This window comes from Nematolebias whitei, chromosome 14 (assembly GCF_014905685.2).
Source record: "Nematolebias whitei isolate Nwh7 chromosome 14, NemWhi1, whole genome shotgun sequence".
Taxonomy (NCBI): domain Eukaryota; kingdom Metazoa; phylum Chordata; class Actinopteri; order Cyprinodontiformes; family Rivulidae; genus Nematolebias; species Nematolebias whitei.
Window position 1 is genome coordinate 10,216,441 of NC_056511.1, and position 12,530 is coordinate 10,228,970.

Below are 12,530 nucleotides of genomic sequence, written 5' to 3' on the forward strand. Positions count from 1 at the left end.
TATGCATATATGTATATGTGTAGAGTTTGCATGTTCTTCTCGTGCTTGCGTGGGTTTTCTCCAGATACTCCGGTTTCCTCCCACAGACCATAAACATGTATGTTAGTCTGCCTTCAGGCCTCCCTTGCAAAAGAGATCTGTGATCTCAGTGAGATTTGCCTGGTTAAATAAAGGTTAATAAATAATAAATAAAATCTAAAAAATAAAAAAACCCGGTAAAGTTTAAACTTTTAAAAAGCCTGAAAACTATTCTGACTTCAGTAATTAGAGGATTTTCTAATAAAATATAAAGAAAAGGATTAAACGTGGACACACGAAGAGGTAGTTTTATTACTATAAAGGTGTTTTAAAGTTTTCCTGGTAGTCACTTTTTGGCTTTTTGAAGCCAACATTAATCATGAAGCTCTCCTTTATTTTCCAAGTTTTGTATTATTTACTTCAAATAAAACACGTGAATTTTTATTTTAACCACTCGTGCCTTTTTATTTATGCGGACAATTAAAATTCTGACATAATGAATTGTATGATGATAGCACAGAACTGAATGTTCTGCATCCTTGTACTTTAGCTCTGGTTTAAAAGATTTATTCTGCGATAAAATCTTAAATATAATGTAGGCTAAGCTGCAACCCTGTCCGCTAAACCGAACGTGAATTAGCTCATAAATACTTAAAAAGTATTACGGTCTTTTACTGCATAATACTAAACGGTGTGTATATTATTAGATTAGTTAACCCTCCTGCTGTCCTTGGGTCAAAATCACCAGTTTTAGGCCTCATGGGTCCTTTTGACCCAAGGGCAGCAGGTAAATATTGGTAGATAGGAACACTTTTTATGCATTTGTTTGGAGAAAACACTTATTTTACTTAATAGCATGAAGTTAATTAGAGCTGAGCTGAATAAATAAGCTTCCCTGCACTGGGTTTGGATTTGATCAAGTTTGTCAATAATAATTTTATGGAAGTTTTTGGCCACAAGACTCAGTTAGTGATCGTCTGGTTCCAGGGCCAGATTTACACACAAATCTCCAGCCAGGTCAAACACAAGCGTTCACTTTTAAGACACTATAAAACAATAAAACAACCCCAACGTGAATAAAACCGGTCTTATCTGACATGTTGCCGTGTTACCTTCAGAGGTCCAGCTGCCTTCATTCTTCACCTCTTTCAAACAGCAGCAGACTGAGCCCAGCTTCCTCTTTCAGCACAACCTCCCCACATCCGTCAAGCTCGTCTGTAATACCCGTGTGGTTTTTAGTGGTCACAAAATATGACTAATGAGCAGCTCGTTCTGCCGGGTGTCTTCATTTTAAGCTCTCATCATAATGTGCAGTTGACAAACAGTGGCTGCTCTTTTACAAAAGCCATGTCAGTTCAAACACATGTGTCCAAGTTAGATTATCTGGCACAAGATTAGCTCGTTCTATCACAAGAAGAAGTTTAGAAGGCTAGCTGTAGGGGCTTTAGCAAAGGGCTTTTAGCTGTTGAGATGGCTATCGCTAAGCTAATTTATTCAGTATTTCTCTTTCATGTCTAAAAAAAATATATATGTTTAAACATTTTAATTGTTTTTGTTAGCCTGTGTCACACACAAAGCAAATTCGATATATTCAAAAATAAACTAGCGAAATTGCATTTCCTGCTAAAATGCAGTGTGGATGCTTTTTGCTCAAGAACTTGCTAAAAAAAAAAATGCTGAAATTAGCTGAAACATATTTGCTGAATTAGGTTTAAATAAGCAGAAATTAGCACAAAAACTAGAAAATTAGCTAAAAAAATGAAATTAGCAAAGAAAATAGCTGAAAAGTAGCTGAAAAGGCAGAAAGAAGCTTAAACTATGAAAAGGAAGTAAGGAGCTGAAATGAGCTCAAACATGGAATTAGCTGAAAAACCTAAATTTTGCACAAAAACAGCTAAATAGTAGCTGAAATTTCTGAAAAAGCTGAAACTAGCAGAAAAAGCTGAAAGGAGCATAAATAGTTTAAATTAGCATTAAGAAGTTAATTAGGCTGAGAGCAGTATCATGAAAAACTTGAATTTATCTGAAAAGAGCTGAAATTAGCTAAAAAATACAAAAAAAGGTGTCCGAAAGGCTAGTACAAGCTTAAATTAGCAGAAGAAATCAGAAAGAACACGTTTGCGCAATTAAGTTGAAAGAAGCAGAAATGAGCATAAAGTGTGGAAATTATCTGAAAAAAGCTCAAATCAGCCCCAAAAACGGCTAAATCATAGCTGAAATAGCAGAAAAAGATGAAACTTGCAGAAATAAGCTGAAAGGAACATAACAAGCTGAAATTAGATGAAAGAAGTTAATGTAGATGAAATATTCTGAAATGATTAAAAAAAAAAAAACTGCTGAAAGTAGCTGAAAAAGTTTAAATTTGCACAAGAAGCTGAAAGAAGCCAAATCAGAGCAAAATGTGAAAGGAGCAGTAAAAAGTTGTGAACAGATCTAAAGATATGAAGGATGTCAAATGAGCTCAATTCATTTCCTAAGAGAAAAAAATGACAGAAAAGGCTAAATATTTCAAAAAGATAAAGTTGCACTATACCAAAAATCACAGCACCCTTATCCTGAACGTTTTAATAAATGATACAGGCCAAAAACTGTGGAACGAGAAAAATGCCAAAAAACGTACAGAAGAAAAATGGATCTCAATAGTTAATGCTTCATAAACATTCACATTATTAGAGGTTTATTTTACAACATATAGTTCATAGATTGATTACAAGCAACAAACTAAACAAATACACTATTGTTTCTCACTAAACTGGTAACATCTTTTAGTGCTGATTTTGTTTTCTCCCACATTAAGATAAATAAGATTTTGTTCATCAGCATCAATGTTGGGTACATTAATAAACAATTAAAGTCAGGCAAATAAATTGGGTTATTAAATAAAAAAAATTAAAAGCTAAAATTTGCCAAACTGTGGTTAAGAGCTAAAATAATAAAAACATGACTGAAGAAGTCTTTTGGATGAAAGACGAAATGTTTCCACTTTTTTGCTTGTTTGTTTGTTTGTTTATTTTTTGAACCCTTCCAGAGATTTTTTCTACCTGGATTATTGAGCATGCATCAGGAAATAAAAACAGGAGCTAAATGTATCATAAACAGAGAAAAATAGCAATGAAGATAAACATTTGCTAAAAACTAAAGGGATCAAAAGACTAACTGATGTGTCAAAAAGCTGGCTAGAAGCTACAAGAGAACAATGTTTTTCAAGGGACTGAAAACATCTCATTGTTTTTTTTTGTTTTTTTTTATGAGGAAAAATTATACAAGCAAAGTTAGAGTAATATATTAAAAAGTATAAAAGCAACAAAAAAATTAAAACTCACAAACATTTTGACATTTGAATGGTTAAAATAGCACAAAGTCCAGTAGTTTGATGTGTTATTATTTTGCTCTCAGTCATGACGTGATGACGTTGCAAGGTATTCATCGCACGTAAAGTCGCGTGAGCTTAAGTGCAGTTTGCTTATGTTCAGATGTTTAGCATACTGCTCGTGCTATTAACGCGCTGAATCGCAGGAGGCGACATTTCGTTGCCTCTGGTTCGATGTAACGTGGGCTGAAGTCTCGCAGCTGCTGGAGACACACCCTCTCTTGTGTTGTTGTTGTTGTTTGTGTTGTCCTGGCCAACGTTTGGTGCGCTGTGGCTCGGCTGTCCTCGCGCGCCGAACGCCGGCCCTTCCCGCGTGCATGCAGCAGAATGGCTCGAGCGGTTCCAACGGCTCCGAAGGCTGCAGCGGCAGGGAGCGCCAGCCCCTCTCCTCCTTCAGCCCGATACCCGCCGCTACTACGCGGGTGAGACGGTTCATTCAAGAGAGGCGGACGCTGCCTCTGCCCAAAGTAATGGTGGTGTTCTCGGCCGCGGGGGAAACGGACAAACCGAGCGATGCCGTGTCAAGCTCGGTCCCGGCTGAGGAGGAAGGTGCCCGGAAGCCAGCCTCCCCCTCACCCACCAAAACGCTCCGGTCCTCGCTGAACAGCCAGGTGCAGGAGGGTCAGGAGGTAGGCCGCTTCGGAACACTACATCACACACACAATCCAGCAAACAACACAGAATTGGCACAATTGTATTGACAAATTACAGAGAGTGAATTTTACTTTTTTTTTTTTAATGGCGTTTCTTCGTTACTATTAGCATGTACGCAGTTCAACCATAATACACATTATTACTCCAAATAACTTCGCTGTTTGTGTTGCTATTTATACGGCGCGCTGTGATTGGTTCAGCCGCAGAGCCCTGTGATGATTGGCTGGCAGCGTGTCACGTGGCCTCTCTGTCACCCGGATCCTTGAAGCACAACAGACCGCGCAGATTGTGTGTGAGGTGGTAAATTCACTTTAAGGACTCACGCTTGCTCAAGATGAGATTTCTGCGATGTAGTTCAACTCAAAGCAGTCTGCTCCTCAGATAAATAATGTTAAAATATTATTTTTATATATTAATATTTCTGTTCAGTGCCCAGAGATGACTTCTGTTGTGACTTGGCGCTATATAAATGAACTGAAGTGAAATTGAATTGCATGCTGCCCCCCTCCTCCCCCCGCTGCCAAAAAACATTTGCATTATCAGTTGTTTATTTTACAAGTTCTGCATACCAATAATAATAATAATATATATATATATATATAAAAAACATGCAAATAATGAAACAAAACAAATGTAAAAAAGTGCAATGTGCAAATATATATGTTAAATGTATGTGCAACACTTTTTCCCCCCTCCTCTTTTATGCTGGTTGACACCAGTGAGCTACCACAGCCCTCTGTGTGGAGCAGGGAGCTGCCATCTAGGGCGCCTGGGGGAGCAGATGGTGGGGTTAATGGCTTTGCTCAAGGCAAACGAAGGTGGAGGCAGGTGTGGGTGCTTCGCCTTTCCCACCCACATTTTGATGTTGTCTGTCCGGGGGATCGAACAAGTGACCTTCTGATCACAGGCTTGCATCCTCTACCTCTGAACCACCACACCCCCTTCGTACGCGAAACACATGTAAACGACCTATATGAGTTTACTCTGTTTTGGGGGATTCCACTGCTTTCCGTGAAGTTGCGAACTCGCGGACGACAGTCTACCAGAGAACGTGTAGGATCTCTGACTCGTGAGTCTTGATTCATTGAGGGTCTGATCCTTAGCCAGGGGGATTCAATAACCGACAAACTAGTGTTGATTATCACGCTATGTTCACACAACACTGTTCTTACGTGAAACTAGAGTTTCTAATGTACCGATATATTGTTCCTACACAACAACAGTGTTTGTTTTCTCTGACACCAAAATGCTTTGATTCCATGTCTTGTACAAGTAGATGATCAGTGGCGGATAGCAGAGTGCTGCTCGTGCTGCTCACCCTTTTCAACGTGTAGGAGCAACACCACCTCATCCTCGGTCCAAACGAGCATTCGTATATCCACCAATTCGATGTGACTGTTTTCTTGCTTGAGACAGAAGAGTTTGCTCGTGTCGTCGGAATACAAAATCACAGCTCCACCTACTGACCTGGCATGGAAACTACAGCAGATACCATTCCAACTAAGTAGGTATCTCTGCAGACAAATACGGAAAGGCGTATCTGGAAGGTCTCATCTGATTGGACGGTAAAAACAAGGCGTATCTAGAGGGCCGCATCTGATTGGACAATAAGAAAAAAGGGCGTATCTAGGCCACATATGATTGGACAATAAGAAAAAAGGCGTATCTGGAGGGTCTCATCTGATTGGACGGAAAAAAACAAGGCGTTATTGGCAGATTGTGTTAACCACAGACGCATTATATCTATGGTGTTAACCGGTTAGACATTAGCGGTGTCTCCATAACTTCTCTTAACACAGAACTTCCGGTTACATTTCAAAATAAGAGCAAAAAAACAAAATCCGTTTTGGTTGTTGAATAATGTGAAAATCATTACAATAATTTCATAAATAAAGAAAAATCAAGTAACCAAAATATTAATGATACTTAAACTGGCTTTGGGACGAAGGATGTTTCCTTTTAACTTCACATTTGTTTCAATGTTGATGTGTTCATGCGTGCACATCTGCTCACAGACTCATGTTCATGTTTGTGCTGATGTTCAATGTTTTATGTTATGAGTGCTTAGTGTATATTTAGTTGATGTTTTTCTTAGTTCATATCTTAGATGTTATTACTGTTTTTCTTATACATTTTATTGTTGGATGTAACTGGGACCCCGTGTACATAATTTCGCTCCACCACATGTACCACATGAGGTTCGAATGACAATAAAGAAACTCTGACTCTGATTTTCTTGTTCAACCTGCAGTCACTGCAGATGAGTGATTGTCAGTTTCTGTCAGATTTCTGCAACTGGAGCAGGTATTTCTGTTTACTGGTTAAATTCCTCAGCTGTCTCACATTTTAAGGGTCAACCCCACTCCATGTTTCAGCTCCTTTCATAGATCAGATCTTATACAGGTCCTTCTCAAAAAATTAGCATATTGTGATAAAGGTAATTATTTTCCATAATGTATTGATAAAAATGAAACTTTCATATATTTCAGATTCATTGCACATCAACTGAAATATTTCAGGTCTTTAATTGTTTTAATACTGATGATTATGGCATACAGCTCATGAAAACCCAAAATGCCTGTCCCAAAAAATTATCATATTTCATCCCACCAATGAAAGACAAGTGTTTTTAATACAAAAAACGCCAACCTTCAAATAATCATGTTCAGTTATGCACTCAATACTTGGTCGGGAATCCTTTTGCATGAATGACTGCTTCAATGCAGCGTGGCATGGAGGCAATCAGCCTGTGGCACTGCTGAGGTGTTATGGAGGCCCAGGATGCTTCGATAGCGGCCTTAAGCTCATCCAGAGTGTTGGGTCTTGCGTCTCTCAACTTTCTCTTCACAATATCCCACAGGTTCTCTATGGGGTTCAGGTCAGGAGAGTTGGCAGGCCAATTGAGCACAGTAATACCATGGTCAGTAAACCATTTACCAGTGGTTTTGGCACTGTGAGCAGGTGCCAGGTCGTGCTGAAAAATGAAATCTTCATCTCCATAAAGCTTTTCAGCAGATGGAAGCATGAAGTGCTCCAAAATCTCCTGATAGCTAGCTGCATTGACCCTGCGCTTGATAAAACACAGTGGACCAACACCAGCAGATGAAATGACACCCCAGTGACTGTGGAAACTTGACACTGGACCTCAAGCAATGTGAATTCTGTGTCTCCTCTCTTCCTCCAGACTCTGGGACCTTGATTTCCAAAGGAAATGCAAAATTTACTGTAATCAGAGAACATAACTTTGGAGCACTCAGCAGCAGTCCCTGGTGAGATGCTTCTGACACAGTCTCTTGTTGAAAAGTGGCTTGACCTGGGGAATGCGGCACCTGTAGCCCATTTCCTGCACACGCCTGTGCACGGTGGCTCTGGATGTTTCTACTCCAGACTCAGTCCACTGCTTCCGCAGGTCCCCCAAGGTCTGGAATCGGCCCTTCTCCACAATCCTCCTCAGGGTCCGGTCACCTCTTCTCATTGTGCAGCGTTTTCTGCCACACTTTTCCCTTCCCACAGACTTCCCACTGAGGTGCCTTGATACAGCACTCTGGGAACAGCCTATTCGCTCAGCAATTTCTTTCTGTGTCTTGCCCTCTTGCTTGAGGGTGTCAATGATGGCCTTCTGGACAGCAGTCAGGTCGGCAGTCTTACTCATGATTGCGGTTTTGAGTAATGAACAAGGCTGGGAGTTTTTAAAAGCCTCAGGAATCTTTTGCAGGTGTTTAGAGTTACGTCGTTGATTCAGATGGTTAGGTTAATAGCTTGTTTAGAGAAGCTTTTCATGATATGCTAATTTTTTGAGACAGGCATTTTGGGTTTTCATGAGCTGTATGCCATAATCATCAGTATTAAAACAATTAAAGACCTGAAATATTTCAGTTGGTGTGCAATGAATCTGAAATATATGAAAGTTTCATTTTTATCATTATATTATGGAAAATAATGACCTTTATCACAATATGCTAATTTTTTGAGAAGGACCTGTAGAAGACACTTCTAAAGAGCAAATTTAGTTTTTAGCTTTTGTTTTGGGCCGTTATCTCGTTACAAGACTCATGATCTTTAATTGAGACCAGACTTTTTGACAAATAGGAGCAGGTTGTGCTTCAGATGTTTCATATTTTATTGTACCAGACCACACTCAAGCCAACCTGTGTCAGGTGCAGCTACAACCAAGAACAAAAGAGGATCTTCTTGTGTTTGACAGCAGATAAAACACAGTTTTTTAAAAACCTTCAGTTTTAACAAAAAGCTGATGTAACTTACCTAAAGAGCAGCAAATACAGCCAGCCAATCAGTGTTTGTCCTCTAGAAACGCCCACTTTTGGTCTGCAGAGAACCCCTTCTCATTCAAACACGTATCTTTTCCACAACCAAGAGATCATTCACGTGGAAACAGGGCGTAAGATGATGATATTTGTGCTTGTCTTTTGCCAAAATATCTCATCAAACTTCACACAGAGTTGAATTAAACTATCAGAGCAATCTTTGGATGTATATCTACAGCTGAATAACTTGAAGTCGACCCAGTGTAAGATGGCAGCTGTAGCTCAATACATTTTCCAGATGTTTTGGTAGAATTTGATGTGGTTGTAGTTATTCACAACATACACCCCAGACCCCCAAAGTTTTTTTTTTTAAACTAGTTTTAATTGAATAAATAAACCTCAGCTCTGGTAAAGCATAAATCTGTACATTTGTAAAGATCCAAACTGTAGCTCCGATATAATGTTTTTATCTGAAAATGTCATCAGTAATGATCACCTCATTGAAAAACAAACTGATAAATGTGATGCTTTGACTAATAATCCTTAAAAAGAAGCTAATCTTGCAACAGGTTTCTTTTGTAACCTTTTGTTACGTTGTGCAGAAAATCAAACATTTTGGTCCCTCTTTTCCCCTCTCATCCTTTTTATTCCTGATTTTTCAAGCTTCCAGAGGTCATTTCTCTGAACGTGGGGGGCACGTACTTTACCACACGTCTGTCCACGCTGCGGCGGTACGAGGACACCATGTTGGCCGCCATGTTCAGCGGGCGTCATTACATCCCACGGGACACTGAGGGACGCTACTTCATCGACCGCGACGGAACGTATTTTGCGTGAGTCTCGTTTTAGACCCTCAAGCAAATAAAAAAAATATTGAAACATGACCTCTAAATTGACACAAAGCAATCTTTATCACAATAAGAGCTTTTATTTTGTCATGTTTTTGTAATAGTATCCAGTACATAAAAGGGTTATGAGTGGGAGAAGAAAGTTTGTAATCTGAGAGGTCTTCAAGTTGCTGAAGGCAGCTCATTATACTCTGACAGGCATCCATGAATCTATAATTCAGTCAAGCAAACTGGACTCTTCTGCCGGCGCTCTGAACTGATTTACGAATCTATTTCTGAGCTGCTGCTTTTTCTTATGGGCTGCTGATCCGACACGCTCTGCTGATTTATCTGAGGCGGGATTAACGGCGTCTCAGCAGTGACATGGTGGGATTTATTACGGCTGAGTCATTTTACTTTATGGAAGTGTGAGCAGGGGTGAATAAAGATGGGGGGGGGGGGGCTACTGAACGGGTGCAGCTAATTGACAATAATTTATTTGATTTTTCAAAGTGATACTGGAATCTTTCAACTTTGTGCCAACTTCCATTTGTCTCTAGATAAAACAAGAGACCCATAATAGAAAAATGAGTCACAATGATATTTTCAATATTGAGGTATTATTTTCTAATTCTACTCAAAAGCTTAAAAACGATACGTAGTTGTTCAAATTTGTCATTTGGAATAGGCCTGTCGCGATAAACAATAAATCAATTAATCCATGATAAATGCAAATTATCGACCTCGTTTTCATTTACTGGCTTTATCGTTTTTTCGTGTCTGAAGACACTGGATGACAAAAGACTCACCTCTGGTGCTCTTCACTGACCCCTCCCTTTCTCTTTTTGCTTTAAAATCCATTTTAACCATCTAAAATCACGTTTTTTGGAAGTAGCTAAGCTGAAAAGCTAAGCTACGAGCTAAGCTAACAGGCCGAACTCAGGGGGAAAAAAACGAGTCTTGTCAAAGCTCCAAAATTCACGGTTGAATCCCGTGCCTTTGTATAAAATGTTGTTTTTCTCTGCAAAAAGAAGCTGAGAACTTGTTTACTCATTTTTTTTTAAATTAAAAGCTTTGTGTGAAAAATGCTATGCTAAAGAGCTCAAACCACACTGTGTCCACATTTTGAGAACCGAAGAGAGACAGCCCATGTCACGTCAAGGGGCCTCCCTCCCATTTTACTTCGAGACTCGCTGCTCACTCCCTCACTATCCATCCTTCAGTTCAAAAAGTCTTATACTGCCATCCAGTGGTCAAAAAAGGTACTACATGCAAAACAAATATTTCTTCTTAAATTTGGCAAAAATTACTAATTATTGTCAAATTTCAAACAATATTATCGTTTATCACAATAATTTCTGAGGCAATTAATCGCCCAGCAAAATTAGTTATCGTGACAGGCCTAGTCTCATGTTCTCATTACATTCAGCTGAAAACAGCCACAGTACATGTGGATTTGTGCGGGACATTGGGCCATTTTACAAACAACAAACTGTGATTTTAAAACAAGAAACCAGTGGAAAATCAGACACGGTGAGCATCTGCTGCGCATTCTACATCTTTTATTAAGATCACATCGGTGTAAAATCAGATTATTTATGTCTCTTATTCTCACCTGAGATGCCCCATTAGCTCTTTTTTTAACTTGATGATATAACACAACCACTTGATGCTGCTTTTTTTAGTTTAGTCAGAAACGTAGCTGCTGAAAATGAAAAAAGCACCTGGAGGAAAACAAAGCCTTAAATAGAAAAAGAAACGTTCAAACCTAAAGGGATGTAGCGAAGAAACAGTTTTGATACTATTTATTGTTTTTTTTTCTGGCTTCTCTCCTTTTTTATGTAAATAGTTTTAAATATCCGGTTGGCCAAGGTGTGAAAACCACAATCACTGAGAGGAAGTCGTCAGTGTAGAAACAAACCCTCTGGGCACCGTGAGCGTACAAAAATAAACGTCAGCCTGGACCGGAGCAGCTTCACAATCCCCAGAGTCTCTGTGCTAGATGTTCTGAAAAGGAAAAGCAAATTTCTTTAAATATGGATGTGATAACGAGCAGAGATGTGTGATTTATGTAACAGGAGGCTGAGGTTGACTGATAAACGTGTGTTTTAAGTGTAATTAAAGATCAGGAGTTAGACGAACGAGAGATGGAACATGCAAATAAAATAAAAACATTAAAGACTGGCGTTTGTTTTTTTTCACTTAATGCAAAATAAACCATCACATCCCGGTTGGCTTTTTGAAGCTTCTGCTGCTGAGAAGCAGAAATCGAATTGAAGCCAACTTTATTTGGTACGTTAATCGGTAAACGCAGATCTTTAGGTAATTTCTGTATCTCGTCCTGTGTGATTTGACACAAAATGTTTCAATCCGAAGGGACGTCCTGAACTTCCTGCGTGAAGGAGAGCTTCCTCACCGGGACCGAGTCCAAGCGGTCCACAGGGAGGCTCAGTACTACTCCATCGGGCCGCTGATGGACAGCCTGGAGGACATCCAGCCTCTCACAGGAGAGAAGGTCCGACAAGCCTTCCTCGATCTGCTGCCGTACTATAAAGGTAGAGTGGATCTCCTGCACTAAATAACAAAAAAATGTGTCATCATCCTCTGCAACGAGAAGGAAGCAGTTTGATTTGGTCAAATAAAAAAAGTACTTCTTCTGATTTTATGCCAAAAACATAACTGAGTCAAAACATTAAATATATCCTGAGTAAAAACACACGTCTGGTTAGAAAGGGAAGAAACACTCATTCAGATCCTCCTCCACAGCTTTTACCATGAATTATTCAGGCATGATTTGAGGTACGTACAATAAAACACAAGCTTTCATGAACAGCTAAAGTCGAGCTGTTTTATTTATAGAGCACATTTAAAATTTAACACGTTGAACAAAGTGCTTTAATAATCACAGACTTCAGTGTAAAACCCAAAGACAGACCGTCACCAGGAGGACAGAACTGTAAAATCAAACGGCTTATGATAATTTAGAATAACTACAAAGCTGAACAAATCAAAACACAAGCTAAAATGAGCAGAACACAAGCTGAAATGAGCAAAACACTGTAATACGGGTAGAAAACAAACTAAAATACAGAGCAAAAGATAAACTGAACACAAGCTAAATTATACAGAATGCAAGGTAAAAAGAGCAGAACACGAGCTAAAAAGAGCAGAACACATTAAAATGATCTAATGAGCAGAAGACGAACTAAAAAGAGAAAAACAAGCTAAAATGAGTAGAACATAAACAGAAAACAAACTAAAAATAGCCAAACACGAGCTACAATGAGCAGAACACGAGCTAAAATTAACAGAATATGAACTAAAACGAGCAGAACACGAGCTACAATGAGCAGAACACGAGCTACAATGAGCAGAACACGAGCTACAATGAGCAGA

General features: G+C 39.2%; 1 protein-coding gene across 2 annotated transcripts in view; it reads left to right on the forward strand.

Annotated features, from left to right (window-relative positions):
* The first annotated feature begins 3,705 nt into the window (after positions 1 to 3,705).
* kctd7 (potassium channel tetramerization domain containing 7) overlaps positions 3,706 to 12,530 on the forward strand; it is a 10,482-nt gene continuing 1,657 nt past the window's right edge. Inside the window, exons 1-3 of one of the 2 annotated variants that reach the window (XM_037687845.1) lie at positions 3,706 to 4,017; positions 8,971 to 9,140; positions 11,511 to 11,689. In XM_037687845.1, the coding sequence (XP_037543773.1) occupies positions 3,706 to 4,017; positions 8,971 to 9,140; positions 11,511 to 11,689 (661 nt within the window). The remainder of the gene's footprint in view (positions 4,018 to 8,970; positions 9,141 to 11,510; positions 11,690 to 12,530) is intronic. The other variant, XM_037687846.1, reaches the window with a different exon arrangement.